The sequence below is a fragment of the Oryzias melastigma genome, linkage group LG24, assembly GCF_002922805.2.
Source record: "Oryzias melastigma strain HK-1 linkage group LG24, ASM292280v2, whole genome shotgun sequence".
In the NCBI taxonomy this organism is placed as follows: Eukaryota; Metazoa; Chordata; class Actinopteri; order Beloniformes; family Adrianichthyidae; genus Oryzias; species Oryzias melastigma.
This window is the reverse complement of record NC_050535.1, coordinates 20,888,037-20,909,605: the sequence shown is the minus strand read 5'-3', so window position 1 is coordinate 20,909,605 and position 21,569 is coordinate 20,888,037. Positions and strand designations below refer to the sequence as shown.

The 21,569-nt window shown below is 39.6% G+C and overlaps 2 protein-coding genes across 2 annotated transcripts in view; one reads left to right on the top strand and one right to left on the bottom strand.

Moving 5' to 3' along the window:
- The window catches only part of aven (apoptosis, caspase activation inhibitor), a 29,208-nt gene extending 11,598 nt beyond the window's left edge, over nucleotides 1-17,610 (bottom strand). Inside the window, exons 1-2 of the mRNA XM_024291530.2 lie at nucleotides 17,270-17,610; nucleotides 13,041-13,206 (exon numbers count right to left, since the gene is read on the bottom strand). Coding sequence (XP_024147298.1) covers nucleotides 13,041-13,206; nucleotides 17,270-17,473 — 370 coding nt within the window. The 5' untranslated portion in view covers nucleotides 17,474-17,610. The remainder of the gene's footprint in view (nucleotides 1-13,040; nucleotides 13,207-17,269) is intronic.
- Nucleotides 4,069-21,239, top strand: chrm5b (cholinergic receptor, muscarinic 5b). The gene is made up of 2 exons (XM_024291528.2): nucleotides 4,069-5,469; nucleotides 18,689-21,239. The coding sequence occupies exon 2, from the start codon at nucleotides 18,762-18,764 to the stop codon at nucleotides 20,235-20,237; it is 1,476 nt and encodes a 491-aa protein (XP_024147296.1). The 5' UTR covers nucleotides 4,069-5,469; nucleotides 18,689-18,761; the 3' UTR covers nucleotides 20,238-21,239.
- Nucleotides 21,240-21,569: the final 330 nt, after the last annotated feature.

The following is a 21,569-nucleotide window of genomic DNA, read 5'->3' as shown; positions in this document are numbered from 1 at the left end:
TATCTTTAATTGAGGCACAGAAGCACATCATTAAATGACTAATTTGTTTTTTCTTTTTATAACCCTCTCTTTTTGAAATAACTGTCTCAGCTTGTGGCATATAAAGGTTATTGCATAATGTTACGGTGACATCCTTTTACAAAGACCCACTGAATATCCCATCATTTAATAAAACAGGTATACAGCTGACTCTAAATGTAAAAAACAAAGTTTGACTTTTCCCCGAAACAAAAAAAATCTAGTTAGAAAACAGACACAGCTCTGTTTGCTCCTACACTGAAGTCAAGTGGAAGGCTCTTTTTGCTTTAGGAAACAGGGCCAGATAGAGCATGGGCAAGGGAGGGTAATGTCTCCGCAAATGCTGTGACTGCCTTCTCAAATGTGATAGCCTGAAAAAAAACACAGTTAAATAAAGAAATAAAAAGGACAAAAACATCCTACAAAAAAAACGAACAACAAACAAAATAAACGCGAGGATGAACAGACAGACATACGGACTAATAGACACGATTTGTTTCTGTTAGGATGAGTTGCACCATAATGGGAACTTCCAGGGAGGACATTGCAGTTCTAGGAATAAATATTAGGATGCATTAATATCAAACATGATTCGCGCAGCAGAGGCGTCTACTTTTAAAGTTACAGTGTATCTGAGACCTGGAGCGAGTGAGTGTGACGTCACCTGTAGAAAAGGACTTTCTTCCAGCTCCAGCCAAATTAAGTCAATTCAGCCGCCATTTTTCCACAATACAGACACCGCCATGCTGGAGTCGGACAACATCAGAAAGCAGAAGTCTGTCTGAAGCTGCGTTCACGGTGAAAGCCGTTCACAAGTCAGAGACATCCAGTTCCAATGTACAGACGAGAACAGAGATCCTGCAGCGATTTGAGCGTTGTAGGGTGGCAATTCAAGAGCTAAAAGATATGAACTGTGGCGAAGACCACACATCGCATTAGACAATCAGAGACACAGCTTTGGGTATGTGATGTGTATAATGAGGCAGTGGAGTCCAAAACCAACACGGGAGAATCTGACCGTTCTCCTATTATTCCTATTTTAATCAGGACAATAATAAGTAGAAAAGTTGCACTACTTGTGATAATGCTAGTGTGAATGCTTTTTGCTGAAAGTAGATGTCTAGTTGCTGAAGACACAATTTACTTTAATTGCTAAAAGGAATTTCCTAAAAATGCAAACACTATTTGGAAAATGTTAAATTTGCTAAAAGACTGGAAATATTGTTGAAGAACTATGAAAGAGCGCTAATTTGACCTACATTTCTGAAAGATTTGTCGTAAAATAACTTAAAAATCCCTAATACATGCCAATTTTGCAAAAATATTTAGTAGGTAGATAACAGTAGATAGCAAATTAGCCAAAAACGTTAGCATGTTGCTAAAACATTAGCTAAATTCCATATTAGCACAAAAAACCTCAGTAGATGCCAAATTAGTCCAAACAAGTTACCAAATTGCTTAAATACCAGCTAGACTCAGACTGTATATAAGAATAACTCCAAGACTGCCTAAATTCCTCCGAAAACTAAAAAAGCCAAAAAAGTTAGCATGCTGTTAAAATAGAAGCTTAACTCTAAATTTGCCTAGAAAAACCTCAGTAGATAACAAATTAGAAAATTTTTTTAACATTTTGTTAAAATTTGAGCTAAACACCATTTTTTTAAATTACTATTAAATATTAAAACAAAGCTCATGAATATATTTAAAGGTTTGTTGCCAATCTACTTCAAATTTGAAAATATGAAGACTTTTTTATTCATTTTCTTATTCATATTTAACTCAATATTTCAAAAACTATGAAGTTTATAAATACCAAAAATGCAGTAATGTCCTGAACAAGCTGAAGGTTTTGATACCAAGAATGTTGAAATGTCTGAAAGTGTGATTGAGTTTTTACGTGCTGAAAAGCGTACAGAAAGGAGCAGGAGGATCACTGTAGTGTGAATGCTCACATTTCGCCTAAGGCACTATGCAGCCTGCACAACCATACACGAGAAATTATTTTACTCTCTGGCTTTATCAATATTGTATTGACTGGTTTTATAGTCTCATAATATTTAGAGCACCATTGACCGCTTTTTTCATTTGTAATGTGCAGTAGTTGAGGTCAAGAAAATCTGCTCTTCAAGAACATTAGTTTCTGCTGCTGGGCTGCCTGTAGATCAGTGGATTTACCGCATTTTCCGGACTATAAGTTTTTTCATAGATTGGCCAGGGGTGCAACTTACACTCAGGAGCGACTTACATGTGATTTTTTAAGACATCAATAGATTCATATATTCATTATTTTCTCCACTAACAACTGGTTGTCTTTTAGCGGTTGTTTCCCACTAACAACCACTAGTAGGTTTGTGTGGTTTATTAGTATTAGCTGCTGTCTGCTGACAGAAACGCAGAAGAAGAAGGGACGTTCAAAACAAACTTTGCTGAGAATCAAATCCTTCTCCCCATGGACGTTATGATGGTTTTCTTATTTGCATCAAGACAGTTTTATTGTTGTTTTTATTTTCTCTCCTTGGACTAATGCCGGACAGCAAGCCGTTACAAAGAGGCAGAAGAGCAGCTAAAAACATAAAACATGCCATTCTGATGCAGCGCCTGCAGGCTAGAAGGCAACAATCGCCGTAAGAAAAAGAAGAAAACTGCTGTTCTGAACCCAAAATGGAGACATGATCATAGATGCTTTTGTGGAGCTCTTTAAAAGAAATAACTTAATATCTCAACATAATTTGTATCTTCTGTGTATTTTAAACAATAAATACAGTCAAAGCCTCCATCATGTAGCGATGAGGCTAAAAGATAGCTTCTCCAAACACAATAGGAGCATTTAGTTTATCAACACATTTTTGGACAAATTAGATGCACATCAAAAGAGGCAGCGGACTTTAATTTGATGCATGAATCGCGTTCGGTGTCAAATGCAACGTTATGTCCCGCTTGTTGAATTTGTTCATAAATGTTGGACTTCTCTCTTAAAAGTGCGACTTATACTCCGGAGAGTCCAGAAAATACAGTAGTCATCTTCCAGTCTGTTGACTTGTGATTTTAACTCTAACACCACACTGGCACAGACTGCAAAAAACATGTTTCGATTAAAAAAAAAAACATCTACATAATGCGTTGCTAAACCCCCACCCCAGTCATCTATTGATTTATATTCAAAGTATTCCCAGTGTCTTTTAATTATTATAATGTTGTTTTAGACAAAATCAAAAAACTATGTAGTTTCCTAGGACATAGTTTCTGTAGAGCAGCAGGAGTTCATCAGAAATATACTTCTGAGTTATAGGTAAGCCTCCACTGATATTCCACCAGCCCTTTGTTTACACTCTCCCACTAGCTTACAGCCCCTCACAACCCCAACCTAACATTAGTGGAGGGACAAAAACGGTGAGCAATATCAGAGCGATCCATTCCTACTATTTAGATCCAGATTCCAGTTCAGATGAGGAAAAAAAAAAGAACTTCATGGATCTATTTTTTTCTGAAGGTGGATGCATCAGAATGGAGCAGAGCAGGGAGATTGTGACCCGCTGATTGTGGTTATTATGTAACAACTACAATCTTTTTCAAACTACATTTTTTCATCTGCTGCTCTTATTCAGCACGAGTTCTAATAAACTGACTAAACTGACTGAGTGTTTCCGTAAAAGATATGGTTTAGATTAAGTGATACTTCGTCGGATTAGAACTGGAAGTACTGTAGGTTTGGCGGCTTGGAAACTACACACAGGAGGGGACTTAAGTCACATGACTTGGACTCAAGTCACACTCGTGTCATGAATTTGAAGACTTTAGACTCAACTTGGACTTTCAAAGCTATGACTTGCGACTTGACTCTGACTTCAGCCCTTTGACTCAGAAAGATTTGCCATTTTTCCCAAAATCCAATTGACAAAGCCTGCGCCACTGTCATTTCCTTCGTTTACATCCATGCGCGGTGTCGGCCCGACATCCAGTCAAATTAAAGCCACGATGGATTGATCAACAGTTCAACCAATCAAATTGCTGAAAAGCATGACTTGAAAGGATGTGAAACATTAATAGAAGGACTTGTGACTTGACTTGAGACTTGTTGGCCTTGATTTGTGACTCGAATTGGGACTTGACTGCTGTTTTTACTTGGGCCTTGACTTGGACTTGAGGACAAAGACTTGAGACTTCCAAAACAATGACTTGGTCCCACCTCTGCTATAAGATTTGTTGGGCCCCTCATGACTTATTCTACCTTAATGTACTCTTTTGTTTTGACATATTTCAGCAACATTTTTGTTTTTTAGACTTTTGGAGAAGTCTGAAAACATCACTTGGAGCTTTCCGAAGTATTTGGGTCCCTTTTTTGTTTCTTCTACACTTTGGCCAGTCCTTACAACAGATGAGCCCCAAATCGACCTCCAATTGGACAATCTTGTCTTTCGCTCTTCCCATTGATGGGGTTTTATATCAACAGTGTCAGAGGTGCTGGCAGCACGCTCCGCATGGCGTGATGTCGCCCGTCTCATTGTGTCAACAGGAGACACCCAGATGCTCCCGGATATGCTGAAGTACTTTGAGCCTTTCTGCAGCTTTGCATGGCTCAATGCGATGCTGTAACAGCTTTCTTTGATATTTTTGGACGAGGCCTGGAAGTTAAGTAGAATGCATGACTCATATCCTCACAGCTCGTGCTCTTAGTGTTTGTTCTCCACGCATGATGTAAGGAAAAACATGTTTTTTTCTTTCTCTGCTGCAGAGGCTCATCTCCACAGCGGAGGTCAAAAAACGATCCGCACAGATAATGTCCTCATCCTGTAGGGGGACTGAGAGCAGTCTGAAATCTTCACTCCCTCCGGTACGCTCAAATGCGCCCTGGATTACCAACCAAGCCACCGTGAAGTGGGACACATGTGGCTGATTGAGGAGCAAGCAGTTTTCCTCTCTGATGAGAACAAGCAGGTCTGCTGCGCTGCTGTCCTCAAACACTCCTCCTCCTCCTCCGGATGCTGCTCCTCCCCCTGAGCTTCATCCCACTCCTCCACCTCTTTCACCTCCTGTTAAATGTTCTCCAGGACTCGGAGGCAGCGTGAGGCTTCTGTCTGCGTGGGAACTCCAGATTATGGCTGGCGACGATTAAAGGAGCGCTCCTTCAGTGGACTTACTAAAAGTTTCCTTTCACCTTTGTGAGCGTCTACCTGACCGCCGGAGAGACGAGGAGTTTGAGAGCGACCCCGACCAGCTGTTACGCTCTTCCTCCTCTCTCAGAGAGCAGCAGGAAGCCTCGCAGCTGACAAACTTCTCCAGACGCGACAGCCTCGCTCATCGCAGACTGAGGAGCATGACGGGCTCTGCCATGACCTACCTGTGTTTGCAGAGAGTGCTTTTCACCTCGCTGGAGAGGAGGGCACGGAGCGAAGGAGCGAGGCGAGCGCTGTGAGGCGGAGAGGGCGGCGTGTTTGGCCAACGCCACACAGGGTGAGTGTGAATTCTGTTTGATGTGGCTGTTATGGCAGCGAATGAGGCCGTGATCATCAGCAGCTGTCAGACTGACCCTCTCTACTGTCCTGTGAAATCACATCAAGAATTCTAACGTGATGAAATTTTTATGGCTGAATATGAAAAGCAGCCAAGAGTTGTGATGATGAGGACTGATGAAGAGGAGCTGTCACCACACAGACTTCACAGCCTGTATTCACAACTCTGACGCACAGATTGTTGAGTTTTGATGGAGTGTCCTTGTGTTCAGCACGACGCAAAGAGAAAGCTGGCTTTCATTTCAGACAAACTTCTCTGACTCTGAATGACTACTTTTTCCAGGGTTTACAATTTCAGGAGTTTAATCCGATAACCAAAAATGTTAAACTAAAGATATTAATTAAAAAAAAAAAACGTCATTAAAAAATGAAAAAACATGATTACCTTTTTTCTTAATGGAAAAAAAAAAATTCTGTACTTGGATATATACTAAGCCGATACCAGTTCAAGCACTTAGTATTAGTATTAGTCAGTTTACCAGGTACAATAAAAACTAAAAGCACAGGTAACTTTTTTTGCTTATTTAGCAAATAAATTAGGATTTTCATTTACTCCAAGCTGTTGTTAGCAGCATTTTTACCCTTTAAATATCCACACCAATTCAAATTATGCTGTAAATGTTTTTAACATATTCTTGTGGCATTTTTCTCATGATGGAAAATGAAAATAAATTAGATTAAAATAATGTTCGAGTCTTTTTTTTTTTTTTTTAATACGTCTGCTGTTGCTCACCGTTTTTGTTGCACCGCTAATGTTGGGGATGTGGGGGCTGTAAGCTAGTGGGAGAGAGTGCAAACAAAGGGCTGATGGGAAATGCATCATGCAATTAAAAGCCTGAATTGCATATTGAAATGCCAACAGAAAATTGATCAATCAAATTGCAAATTTAATTGTCAGTTGAGAAATACTTTGAATTATGGCTCAAAAGAACTTCCATATAAATGTCTTAAGAACAAAGTAGCAAAGGAAACTGACCCTTTTACACAGAGCTGTCCCTCATCAGTCAACTCACTTTTTGACTGTGCGAAATAACAAAATTCATCAAATATTGATGGGGAGAAAAGCAGCTTTGCGCCCATATGCGTCACTTTACAGCAGTAAAGCTGCTCTTCTCTGCCTCAGAATCCGATTAAACTTTGTTAATTGCGTAAACGGTCGAAGAGTGAAATATTACCAGTCACCGGGGACAGATCCGGTGTTAAAGTAAGACTACAAACATCTTTGGATCCATTTTCAAAGCATTCCCAGTGGTCTTTTAATTATGATGATGCAGCTTTTAGCCAAAATCAAAAACTTGTGTCGTTTTCTAGGACTTAGTTTCTGCACAGCGGCAAGTGTTCATTAGAAATTCACCTCCGAGTTGTGGGTGGAACTCTTGGTGAAGAACTAAGCCAACACTCATTTCCCATCAGCCCTTTGTTTACACTCTCTCCCACTAGCTTACAGCCCCTCACATCCCCAAGCTATAATTAGCGGTGCAACAAAATGCCGAGGAATAGAAGAGGTATTAGAAAAGAACAAACACACACACACACTCAGAAACACCATTTTCCATCATGGGAAAAATGCCACAAGAGTATGTTAAAAACATCAAAGGCATCATTTGAATTGGTGTGGATATTTAAAGAGTAAAAATGCTGCTGACAAAAATAGTAACTTAATGTAAAATGGAAATGCTAATTTATATGCTAAATAAGTAAAACAAATAAAAAAGATTTGGTAAATAATAAAACAAAATTATCTAAAATAATTGTTTCCATTGTCTAAAATAATTGAAACAACTGCAAACTTGGCTAAAAATGAAACCTTGAATGCTAAAATCAATGTTGAAAATAGTTATATAATGAGAAAAATGTGCGATTACATTTGAAAATCAAGTATTAAACACCTACAACTCAAAAGGAGTTTTATAACTCAACAAAATTAGAATGCATCTAAAATGCCACAAGACATTTATGAAATCTGAGTTAATACATTTTAAAAACATATTCCATTGAATTGCTTAAAATTTGCTAATCTATAAGATGAAAAAGAAAACCTGAATAATATAAAAATGAAAAGGTATCCAAAACTGATTTAAGTGTAGATTGAAGACTTGTAGCGCTCCGTGGGGACCTTGTGCTTTTTGACTTTACTTTTAAATCACAAAAAATAAGTAACATGCATCAAAGTTTATCATGACGCTAACAAGTATCAAACTGTCCGATCTCTATTAAGGCTGAGAGTCACAGCTACGTTCTGAAGGTTAAAGTTTTTACACCACGTCAACTTTGATCAGATAGCCTCAAAGCTGTCATGCAGTTTTTCACAAATGTAAATTTTTTTTTTTTTAAATGTATGTTTGTAAAATTAGAAAGGATGTACCGATTCTTTGTGAATTGGTATAAAAAAAAATAAAAAAAAAAATCGACTCAAACTTGTTAAAATGTTCATCAGCGCAGAAAATGAAAAAAAGAAAATCTGTTTGTCTCAGCCTGTTCCTAAATGTAGGAATGCAGAGCAGATGACATTTCTCCATGCAGGCTTGCTGTTTGTGTGTGTGTGTGTGTACTTGCATGTGAGTGTGCCTGTGTGTCCAGGTGCGCCTTTGAGTGGTGTGTGCGCCTGTAAGTGTGCGGGCGTGCCTGTGAGTGTGTGCGTATCTGTGTGTTTGCGTAGCGGAGGGTCTGCGTGCTCTTCAGCTGCGCTCCCCTCCTGGGATATTCTCTTTCGGATTTAATTCAGATTTCACAATGTTACAATCGCAACTATTAACGCAAATTCAAGCAAACCTTAGATTTGTTTCTCGTCCTGCGACTTTACATTTTCGTCAAAACTTTACTGCATCTTTTACCAATCTACCGTGACAACAGTCATGGATCAGGATGCAGCCTCATGACCGTTTCCCTTCTGACTTCTTCCTGGGAGCCGTGCTCTTTTTTATCAACTCTCTTTAGCGCTCTGTATGTTTTCTCTGCAGCTTAAACAGTCATTTGCGCTGAGGGCGAGTGCACGCGCCACAGCTAGGGGGAGGGTTGCGCTGAGCGGGTGCAGGGCGGTCCGTCACATGGACCACAACATGAACCGAGTATGAAAGGATTTGTGATCATTTCAGAATTATGTATCATTTTCTATTTGTATTGAATTATTCATGTTTGATGTAAGAGGCGAAAAGAAAACACACTTGGCCTTAAAATACTGTTAATTCATTGTGTTGAGAGGAAAAAAAGTAAAAAATTCAAAAGGTGACTTTAAAACTCTGAATCAAATTAAATCATCACTGAATCGTTACATCCCTTCAAATTAGCATTACAATTCTTGCACTTTGAACAGTTTTCATGAAACAGGTGCAGATAATGAATCAAGTATTACTCTGTTAGTGCGAGTGCATTCGGTGTCTTCTTCGTAACTCAGTGGCTCTGCAGTGCTGGTCAGGAAAATCCAATTACCAAAATGACCGTAAGTGAAAAGTGGCGACGCGCGTGGACGTAAGCAGTCTGATGCACCTGCAGCTTTTTTTAGCCTCGCTGCGTCCTCTCCTCTGCTGGCTGCATCTCCATCATCACTTCCAGGGAAACAAGCCAGGCATCTATAAAGACTCCGTTTCTATTTCTGACCCTTTGTGAGGTTCAGGACTGACCTCATTCCTCCGCTTTACTCCAGCCTGCCAGGATTTCATGACTAATCAAGGATCCATAGCCACACCCGGAAAACACAGCTTAGGAGGATGATTGAGAGTATTCATCTCAGTTAGAAGGCCGTCTTTGTGTTCGTCAATTCAGTTAGCTAAACCACTGAAGCTTTGATGAGATTTCCTTTGTTTTATTATGATAGAGCCTTGATAGGTGCCTATTAGTGGCCTTGGTAAACTACGGCTGCGGGGGAGGAGGATTGATCTTTGCTTTAATGTGTACAGATGGAGGGCCACATTTTCACTCTGACAAAAACATCAAGGACGTCTGAACAGTGAGAGATCAAAAAAACAAACAAATCAGCTTTTAGAGTCACTTTTTGGCATCATAGTTGCGGGCTGGCTTTGGTGGAGTGTCTGATGGTTTCATCGTGGACCGAAAAGCAAAACGATACTCATGAGAACACACTGTACCATAGCAACCATTACATTTTTTGTATTTCTCGGGTTGTGTACACCAAATATTATGTTGCAACAACAATTACATTGTATTAAGTTCTTGAGCAAGCACTGTCTGTAGTACAGGTGTAAATTCCAGGGACAAGTCCAGATGTTGAAGAAAAGCATCTCAATTACAATGTTTTTCAAAGGTCAAAGGTGACATCCAAAGCAGAGTTCTTATCCTGATCAAACCAGAATGGAACAATCGGGTCAAATCAGGGTCAGCTTACAGTCAATAAAAAAATTTGATTTTTTTTGGAAAATTTGAAAGCAGTTTTAAACTTGAACAGACATTTTGAGAACCTGAAGGAATTGTTAAAAATTGGGGGGAAAAAAAAGGTTAATTTGAAACTTCAATTAAAAAAAAAACTACAACTGTTACTAATAAAAAAAAAATTATGTTTATTTGTACTTTCACCTTTTTTTTTTTTAGTTTTTCATTCTTTGCTTTCAGTTCCCTGTTTTCAGATTCAATTTCAGATTTTCGATTTTTTGCTGCTGAGCTGATCAGAATTTTGCATGGGGGCGGGGCTTTGAGCTCATTGGTTATGAGACATGTTTCCAATGGAATTTTTTTTTTCAAGTTTCAAAACTTTTAATTTTTTTTTTTTAAGTTTTAAATATATTTTTTTAAATGATCAATTTTACTTTTCATATTTTCAAAAATTCCTTCAAGGTTTCAAAATGTATTTTCAAGTTCAAAACTACATATAAATGTTGGATGTGTTTTTTCACATTTTCAATCTTTTTTTTCCATTCACTTTAAGCTGATCCTGATTTGACCCCATAGAAATCTGAGAAGACATGAAATCTGAAGAAATATCTATCAAACTCCAAACATGTTTATGCTTCCCGTCGAGCCATTCTTTTGTGGAGGCCACAGGTCTGAATCAAAACACGACTTCTCAGCCTCTCTCGTAAATCTTGAAATATTCCAAACGCCGAAGGTCTCGTCCTTGAAAAGCTGTGGCGGCGAGGCTTCCTGACATGGCAGCTCTAACAGGAGCTGAACGCGGGAATGCTAAAAGCACTCGGGACTGCATAACAGCCGTCGATGAGACCACAAAGCACGACCTCAGACTCAAAATAAACAGGATGTTTACATAATTCCGTGCCGAGGCTTCATTTCCACTGTTAACCGACCGCGGCTGAGCTTCACGGGTTTTGCAAACAGAGTCAGGAACGGCAGTTCTTTAATATTTCATAGATATGTTAAAACAGGAGCGATGGAAGCAATCATCTCCATCATGCCTGTGAAGATGAGGTGAACCAGCAGTGAGTCAGTCTGACTGCAGATGCTTTTGTCTACATTAAGAGGAGAAAGTGTCCTCATGAATATGAATGGAGAGCATGTATCAACTGAAGCGGCCGACTCTGGACGAACAGTCACAAGTTTTGGAACTGTTCCTCCTTTGGCTAAAGCAGGGGTGTCCAGTCAGTCCTCGAGGGCCGGCCTCCTGCTGGTTTTCTGCCTTATCTGCTGTTAATTACCTGGATCAGGTGTGTTTGGCCAATAAGGAGCTTCAAAGGCAGGTTGGTTAGAAAAGATGTAGCACACCGGCCCTCGAGGACTGACTTTGGACACCCCTGGGCTAAACCATTAAACAAGATGAGGGGACTACAGCTCCCATGATTCTAGGGCTGGGTTGATAAAATCGATGAATAGATTTGAATTGATTTAAGCTGCGCCGACCGCTAAATGGAAACCCTCAAGCTAGCTCATAACAAAAACAGACATATTTGGAAAGTTTCGTTTGGCAGAAAAGTGAAGAAACAGTAAAGGAGTATTGGGTATTTTACTGTATTTGTTGTATTTTAACTTATCCTTTGCCATGTGTGTACATATGAGTTTATCTCTATGGCCATGTGGGTACCTATATTTATAAAAGTTTTGATTCCTTTTTGTGCATTTCCTTGTCATTGTGCTGCTTCTACATCAAAATTCCCCTGGAGGGATAAATAAAGTTGATCTTAAATCTTGAGGAATATTTGATAGAAAAATATTAGAAGATGGAAGTTATGTAATTACCATAATTCCAACAGATTCTGAAGCTGAAAAAAGCAGGTTTGCACTGATACACAACTCTTTACTAACATAAAGAGTTTATATCATCCAAGTAAATAAGCTGATCCTGATGCAAAGACGAGCAGCTGATACTGATACTTCGCCAACGTTATACACGTGAGGGATCATACTCTCTGAAGTGTGCGTAATGAGAAATGAACGCACCACACGGAGGCCTGCTTCCACCAAGTGTTATTTCTCATAATGCACACTTCAAAGGGATCCCGCTCATACCATAGTCACTTACAAAAGAAATAAATAATCAATATTTAGTACTTTATTCTTGTTATTTTATCTGTTTAAATCACTTTTCACAAAAAGCAGACTATTTGATACATGATGTGGTTAATGAGAAATAATCCACCGAGGAGCTTCCTCAACGTGTGACATCAGCATGTAATGGCTCGGAGGCGAGGCAGACGCACGAGCGAGTGACAGGAAGAAAGACGCCAAGTTGAGCACCAGGTGACTTGGTGTCTAAAAGAACAACTTTCACATTTGGGAGAACTTTGGGCTCCAAGTAAATGAAGAAGAGCCACTTAATCCTGATCAGGCCGTCTGTAAATTATGCATGAAAAAAGTGACCATGAGAAATGGAAACGCCTCTAACCAAAACTGCCTTAAGAACATAAATAAAGCCCGTAAACTAAAATAACAAAACCCAGCAGTGCAAGACTGCTGAGGACAAAGAGGGGAAAAGAACAACAAAAAAAAAACAAATAAAAGAAAAATGAAATTGCAATTTGCATCACGCTCGCTTCTGCTGCTTCAGTCCCGCAGCAGGTGAAGCTCTGCTCTCAACCTCACTGCTCCTCGCTCGTCCGTTGGCTGAGACACCTGGAACGCGCCGCAGCAACCTTTCCCTCCAGAAATCTGTAAACTCAAAGAACAATACGTCCATGGATGCAGCAGAAGCTCCGTCCATGGAGAGAAGAGGAAATTCCTGATTTCACGTCCACCCAGAAAAATCTATGAAATCAGTTCCATTAAACGTCCTCAGGAGAGCGCCAGCAAGAGGAACTCACAGGAGAACCTTTGGGCTCATAGGATGGGGTGGGGGTGCATTGACAACACCTGCCTGGTTCTACAATGTTCCTGCTTCACTGAACATGTTCCAACAGAAAAGCCGCTTTGATGAATTTTATGAGCCAATTAATTCCAATAGCAATCACAGGAGATGAAGCTCCGCTCTAATGAGACGGCCCTCATGAGGCTTTGATGAAATGAAACGGCTGTAAGGAGACAGCGGCGTCCAAACAGCAATTAAAGGCCCTCAACGCTGCACCCAGCTCTGGAGAGCTGCTTCAGGAATTCTCCAAACTCTTCCATCCTCACCTGCTGACTCCAGCAGCACGTGATAATCCTCCCCTCTGCGGGTGGGCGTGTCCTCCACCTGCTCCGCCCTCTCCGACTCCTCATAGCGATCCCAGTTGGACTCCAGCTTCCTCCTGGAGAACACTTCCTGTTGCTCCTCCTCCGGATCAAAGTCGTCATCCTGGTCCTGAAAGAAGAGATGGAAAACGCTGAAGGGAATCCTAGAACCAGATCTGCTGTTGGTACGGGGTAACGGATCACAAAACGTCGGATTAGTAAAAAGAAAAAAAAACAAGATAAAAGCCTAAATTCATTTTTTGAAAAGCTTCAAAACATATCTTTAATAAAACGTATATAAATTACTTCAAAAATACACACACACACAGATGTATCACATCAAAACATTTGAGTTCAATTGTAACATTTAAATTCAAGAAAGGACTTTTTGTTTTAATATGACTTTTTTAAAGCTATGAAACCAATCGTATTAGGGGTGTAACGGATCACGGATAATCCGTGGTCCATACGGATCACTAGCCATGGTTCAGCCCACACCTGTCAAGTTCATGTCCTGTGATTTTTTTTTTTTAATAAGGGTCAAAGTTGCTTCTTGACCTTGCTTCCAAAACCTATGCTTCCGCCGCGTGTGGGAGGAGCTTCCTTAAAAAACTTTTCTCGAACTCGTCATGGAGGACACGGATACTGAGAGATTCATTTATTTCAAAGAGCTTAACAAAAGCGTCGGTACACGTCTCCATGTCTGGGTTCAGATCTCCCAGTGAGCAGCAGCAGCTGTTCAGGAGCCGCTGCTGCTGCAGCAACAGGTGAAAGCGGTACGGCAAGCCAAAAGGATCAAAAATCACCAGGAAAAGTGAGCACAGCAGTGCCTCACCTGCACGCGTAATACAGATTATAATAATTATTTGAAATATTTAATATGTCAAATCAACATTTCAATATTACAATTAATTTAAAAATAATAAGTTTAATTTCAACCTTTTATATTACAATTTAATTTGGACATTGGGGGATGGATGGGAGTGGGGGGTTGCATATTCATCATTCTTTTCTCTCAGTTTTTGTAAATTTGGTTTCCACAAATGTAAATCTAATCAGAAACTACATGTTTTTACATTTTTGTTTATGTACAAAGTTCAAAGATGTGATTTAAAATGCTGACAAAGTGATATTTAATTAATTAAGTGAGAGCATCCTGCCTTTTTTTTTCACCTAATCTCACGAACACTCGTTCCAGATAGACTACATTTAGCAGTGTTGAAAATAAACCGCACTCTTTCCTCAATCATACTTTTAGAACCTTATTGGTTTGAGCAAATTTGTTGGGTTTTTTTCTTTTACTGAAAAAAATATTTGTTGTGGAAATCAGACAATATTGACTGTTCCCTATAAAAACAAATATTTCAAAATGTACCAAAAGAAACGCAACATGAATTTGTTTGGGTAAAAGCAACTTGTATATGAGCTACAGCCACTGTGCTTTGCATTGTGATCATGAAATACAATTAATTCTATAATTTTATTACCATGAAAGGTGTATTAATATTTAGGTAGAGTTGTTTCCAAGTGATATTCTGTTAAAAAAAAAATTAGGAGTCATGTTCTGGTACAGTCTGGGATATATACGATACATATTACAGTACATGGCTCACGATACGATATCGTATCGTGAGCCATGTACTGTAATATGTATTGTGTCAGCAGACTCTTGCCAATACACACCTCAACTTTATACATGTTTTCTCAGATATTTGTTTTAAAGCTTTTTTAAAAAGTAATTTTAGGCTCTTATATGCTTGTTTTTTCCAATTGTTTTTTTTTTATATATATTTTTTACTGTTCTAAAAAAATGATTCAAACTGTGACCCTAAAACCATGACACGATCCAAACCATGATGTTTGTGATCCGTTACACCCCTAAATGTTAAAATTAATATATTATTAATATATCAATAAATTATTATAATATTTTAAATTATGTTTAATCCATAAAACGTGGCACTGCCGTGCCGCTTTTCCTGGCGATTTTTGACATGTCTGGCTTGCCATACAGTCGTTCCCTGACGGCTTAGCCAAGTCGCTGTTACGGAGCAGAAGTTTTCTCCTGTGTGGGACAGCTGCTGCTCATAACTGGGAGACTCTTTGAACCCAGAAATGGAAATGTGTACCGATGTTTTGATTCAGGTCTTAAAATTAAATAAACCTGAATTCTATCGATCGGCGTCCTCCATTATGAAGTTGAGAAAAGTTTTTGACGGAAGCTCCTCCCACAGGCAGCGGGAGCTTCAGGTGAACAGACTTTAAGATAACCGTGAAGCAGCTACTTCGAAACAAAAACGATGTACATTAATTTGACCCGAATTCCATTCTATGTGAACAGAGAATTTGTTTAAATTATGCTAGCGCAAGGTGTGCGAGTGTGGGGGGTGTGGTGGTCTGCGGTACACGCGTGTGCCGAACCGTTCCTTCTAATCCAAGGGTAGGGAACCCTGGTCCTCGAGAGCGACCTTCCTGCATGTTTTCCAATATACCTGCTCTGACATGTTCTTATTGGCTGGACACACCTGAACCAGGTAATTGTTTGAGTCTCTACTCATGACTGATTGCAGGAAGGTGGCTCTCGAGGACCAGGGTTCCCTACCCCTGTTCTAATCCATACACCACTACTTATTTCCCATACTGTATTTTAATATGTTGAAACCATAGACAGTGGTTGAAACCCCTTTGATATGGAGCTAAATTGGTGCCAATCTTATTTGAAAACCAAATAAAACAAATTGAAAAAAATATTGGTGTTTGGCCCAAAAAAAAAAAAAAAGTAAAATGTCCAAAACTTTTTGCTTTTCTAAAATAAATTTAATTATTTTCAGCTTCAAATGTTCTGTTTTTTTAAGCTTAAAAACTCAAAATTTCAATTTAAAAAATTCTTCGAATCTGAAAATTTCAGCTACAAAACTTTTGGCCCCGTTGGGGCGCATTGAGGCATAGCAAGCACAACATTTTAAGGACGCTCTCTATGACATTCACAATAAGATGGCGAACTGAATGGTCTAGATCAGCGTTTTGGACGCGCGGTTTGTACGCAAAAAACTGATTTTTACACTCGTCTTGGGAAAACTTCAGACTATGATAGTACAGACTATACAGCCGTTTTCTGACCATAATTATCACAGTTCTCAGAGTCAGTGAATGCACCAGGACTGGAGGTACTACCCTCATTGAATTTGATTGGTCCTTCGTGTTAGCCCCGCCCCAACGCGCCACAACGGGGCCAAAAGTTTTGAAACTGATATTTTTTTTATTCGAAAACAAAAAAGGAAAAAAAAAGATTTGAAACTGTAAAAAAAGTTTTGCGATTGAAATTTTGAGTTTTTAATCGTAAAAAACAGAAAATTTGAGGCTGAAAATAAATAGGTTTATTTTAAAAAAGCAAAAAGTTGACAACATTTTTTTTTTTGGGCCAAACACCAATATTTTATTCAATTTATTTTATTTGGGTTTCAAATAACATTGGCCCGAATTTAGCTCCACAGTATTTTCAACTCCTGAGATATAAAAGAAGAAAAAAAACAGCTTTTTTTTTGCCTGAACAAAGAAACAAAAAACCACTGTCTATGGTTTTTCGCAGTAATTGTCGTCAAATTCCAAGTACATGGTCATATGATCATGAATGTCTCCAAATACCTGCAGGAACATTTCAGTTTTGAACGCATGGAAAAGTTAGGTGTGATGTTTTTGCGTTCCTTCACAAAACTCAGCCTGTTTTTTTTTTCTCTAGTCATCAAACACCACATAGGATGCACCAAAGGAGATATTCATGATTGCAATCATCAAGCCCCTATGTACCACAAGGTATTTCTATGATTGCAATCAAGCGGCTCCTATTGTTTCTCCTCTAACTCTGTCATCTCACTGAGCATTCCTCTGGAAATTAAACTCAAGATGTCATGTCAAGGCAAGAAGCTGCAGCTGCCTCCTGAAAGCGCACTGGAGACATCCAACTTCTTGACCCTAATTGTACTTCAGCAAAGCTGCAACTCCAACAATCCTAAAAAGCATCTGTTTCACAGGATACAGTTTTCGATTTGTTCTTTTTATGAAGCCGAATTAAAGAGTAAAATGAACGAGATAAAATAACATAAAATAAAAATGCGTGGTGCGTTCGTCCAAAATATAAAAAAAGAGAATTTTCGAAAACTTTCAGTAAAGTTTGGCGAAGACTCTGCTCTTACCGCTGAAGGAAAGCCCTCTACGGAAGCGCTTCCCGCGCGACCGCGACCCCGGTGATGGTCCCGTTTCCCCCGGCCGCGGTGGGAGCCTCCTCGTCCTCCTCTTCCTCTTCCCGGGCCTCGGTGATCACCTTGAACCCCGTCTTGGCCTTCGCGTCCACCTCTTCTCCAGCCGCCGCCTCTGCCTCTGCTCATTTTACCCTCCATGCTGAACTCACCGGTGACGGACTGTTTATAAGGTGACACCCGTCGCTGTTTCCTACTGGGTGTTACATCAAATACGGTCCCGCAAAACAAAAAAACTATAGTTGTGAAATTATTGTCATCCAATGAAAGTATTTTAAATAAAGACAACTTTATCTCCAAGATATCAAGATATTTATAATAATAATAATAATACGTATTATTATTATTATTATTATTATTATTATTATTATTATTATTATTATTATTATTATTATTATTATTATTATTATTATTATTATCTTAAAATGCAAAAAAGTAGATTTTAATTGGAATAGGCTATATGCATGGGATTATATATTATCTTGGTTATTATCTTATTTGATTGATTGTCTGGTAATATTTTTTTTTAAACTTGTTGTGATTTTGTTTGCAGTAAAAAAGTTTAAAATGTGTTTAAAACTAAAAGAAAATGTAAATTAAATACCTAAAAGACGTGGCAGCATTTTATTTTACACTAAAATGCAATTACTGCTGTATGTTACGTACTTATTTGATTTATATAAAGTACTAGTGCTGGAAATAACTTTAGTTTGAAAAACTGAAGGTGTTTTTATTTTGAAGGTATATTTTGTGTTTCCGGTAATGCTGTAGTCTGATGCCGGTGAATGAGTGAGATTGAAAATGACACATTTATGTCACAGTTTTTTCTCTGTTAAAAAAGGTGAACGATGATGTTCGAAAACGACACCCAAAGAAGCGTTCACGGCGTAACACTGTATTTGTGTCTCTCACAATGCCATATAAAATGACTTATTTTGACATGTTTACAGTTCAAAATGTGCCCATAAAGTTACCATTTTAATTTGAGGGACAGTATTGGTTGGTGTGGTTTTTGTGCCTATTTTAAGCTTTAAGAATAAGAAAGTAACATAGTATAACATTTTAAATGTAGAAAAAAAAATCTGCGTGAAATTTAAAATTCATAATTAAAAATTCCAGGCCGTTTTTAAATATGAAACTCAAAATCCCCAAAACACAACAATCCAAACAATAATTTTGTTTATCTCACTTTTCTCACGTATCTCACAAATTATGATTGATATCAATAAAACATTTCCAGCCTGACCCTTTTTTAAAGATGTGGTACCACAGAGGGATCTGACAAATGTTTGCTTAAAGGAACTCTCTCCCTTTCAATGGTTGAATATGACCAATATCCTCTGTCTTGTTTTTCAGGAGGACACCTCGCCCCTCATGGAGCCTGAAAGCATCTCTTCTCATTTGTAGCAGCGACTCGTACGGCAGCGCCATGAACAGCTCGTCTGGTAACGGTACACACGTGCAGACGCACAGCCTCTGGGAGGTCATAACCATTGCCACGGTGTCGGCCATCGTCAGCTTGATTACCATCGTTGGAAACATGCTGGTATTGCTGTCCTTCAAGGTGAACAGCCAGCTGAAGACTGTTAACAACTATTACCTTCTGAGTTTAGCCTTCGCAGACCTCATCATTGGAGTGCTGTCCATGAACTTGTACACCACGTACATCCTGATGGGGTACTGGTCCTTGGGGAACCTGGCGTGTGATCTCTGGCTTGCAGTGGATTATGTGGCGAGCAACGCTTCAGTCATGAACCTCCTTGTTATCAGCTTTGACAGATACTTCTCTATCACGAGGCCGCTGACCTATAGAGCTAAGAGGACGCCGAAGAGAGCCGCCATCATGATCGGCCTGGCATGGCTCGTATCGTTTGTGCTTTGGGCGCCACCCATTCTCTGCTGGCAGTATTTTGTAGGGGAGAGGAAAGTGCCCATGGACCAGTGCCAGATCCAGTTCTTGACCGAGCCTGTGATCACCTTTGGGACAGCCATCGCTGCTTTCTACATCCCCGTGTCGGTGATGACCATTCTCTACTGCCGCATCTACAAGGAGACCCAGAAACGGACTAAAGATCTGGCAGAGTTGCAGGGGCTCACCAAGGGTCACATCCCAGATGGAACCAAACCCCAAAAGACCATCATCCGCTCCTGTTTTCATTTCACCAGAGAGAGGAGGGACCAGAACCAAGCCTCCTGGTCTTCATCCAATCAAAGCAATGCCACCAGAACTACCAGCAGGTCGGATGACAGCTGGGCAAAAGCTGACCAGATCACCTCCTTGAACAGCTACACATCATCAGAGGAGGAGGAGCACCACGTTTCTAAAGACACGCCACAAGGCTCGTTCAAAGACCCACAAGGACAAAGCAGTAAGAACGGGCAGGTTCCTGACCTCACAGATGATCAATACTTTTCCAGTCCTCAGAAGAAGAACCAGAGGAAGTCCATCTCTTATAAATTTAAGCCTGGCACAAAAGGAAAAACCCCAACAACTCCTGAGCAGCTGGAAAAGAACGCCTCCCCCTCCTCCAGCACCTCCAAACCCATGGACACCGCCCTGAAGAACCAGATCACCAAGAGGAAGAGGATGGTCCTAGTTAAGGAGAAAAAAGCTGCACAGACTCTGAGTGCCATCCTCCTGGCATTCATCTTGACTTGGACGCCATACAACATCATGGTGCTCATCTCCACCTTCTGCGCTGAGTGCATTCCCACCTCCCTGTGGCACCTGGGCTACTGGCTGTGCTACGTCAACAGCACCATCAACCCCATGTGCTACGCTCTGTGCAACAAGACCTTCCAGAAGACCTTTCGCATGCTGCTGCTCTGCCAATGGAGGGCGAGGAGGAGAGGCGAGGACAAGCTGTACTGGAGCGGAGCCAACCCCAACAACAAAGTGACCTGAAGCTTCAGGCCTCATGGTGTTTGCTGGTGGAAAATCAATGGAACCTGGAGTTCCTTTACAGTCAGAGCTGAAGAGCTGAGCTGGTACAAAGTCAATTTAGCCGTTTCCAGGTGGTTTCAAAGAAGTTTTGAAGGTGTAAAAACTTTCACCATGAAGATGTTAGTTCCTGGTTTATGAAGATGTTGCATTACATGGTTATAGGTAGTGAGATGGAACATGGAAATGAAAGGAAAAGAAAAATGGATGCATGTTGTTTACATGCATCTATCGACTGTATATGAGAACTGGACTGAGTGACTCCTCCCCCTTTGCATTCCAAACAGGAAGTACCCACTGGTTTCAACAAGCCAAAATCCCATAGACTTCTATAGAGAAAGCTATTACTCAGTAATTCTATTTGTTGATAATTCTCGTTTTTTTCTTTTTTCCATATTTTTTCTATGTAGTTCAAGTTATAAACAGACCAATCCGATGCCTCAATAACAGTAATCTCGCGTCAACCATTGCGCTTTCAAGTGGTATGGGTGTGGCCTCCCAACAAGCTCACTCCTGACTGCCATAGAAGCGACCAATCACTGCTTACTGACCACATCTGGTTCCAACATTGTGGCGTCCATATACAAACAAAATGATGACAGAATTGACTTAATTTGGTTGTACCCAGAAGTAAACCATTTTCTATGGGTGACATCACCAACAGTTGCTCCAGTTCTCACATACAATCAATACAAACATAATAAGTTATAGTTCTTTCTCATTTCATTACTGACATTCCCCAAATGGTTCCTTTCTGAGTTTTGTGAAATATTTCTTCCAAGTCTAAGAATGAGTATGTCTTAATTGTTTTAAAATTCATTTTGTTGTGACTTTATGAGGGGTTACATTGGAAAACCCGCCCTTACAGTTTCCATGAATGTATAACAGCAAACTTCTGTTTGGTCTTTAGAAATTAAAGTTGAAAATCCACTAGAACAGACACAGTGAAAATCCAAAACACAATCATTTGTGCTCCTGTGTTCTATTTGTTTAATCTGTGACCACTAAATGGGCTAATTGTCAACTGACTCTGAATTAATTGTTTTGCTGCAAACGAGTCTAAAGAGGCTCTTAATCAGCTGCTTTTCCTGATGTTTGCTTCCCATGTTTATTAGTCATTTTGTGTGGATCACATTTCTGAAGCTAAACAAACACTTTAAACTGACAAACACATCAATAAATTAAAAAACAATTAAATACTGTTAGGAAGAGATCAAAATAAAGGAATTTATTTATCATCCCAATCAGCCAAAAAAAGGATCTTTTGGAGCTCTGAGAGAGGCGAAATGTAAAAAA

Bases quoted from the DNA above. Each gene is read 5' to 3' on its own strand.
- chrm5b (XM_024291528.2), top strand. From the start codon at position 18,762: ATGAACAGCTCGTCTGGTAACGGTACACACGTGCAGACGCACAGCCTC.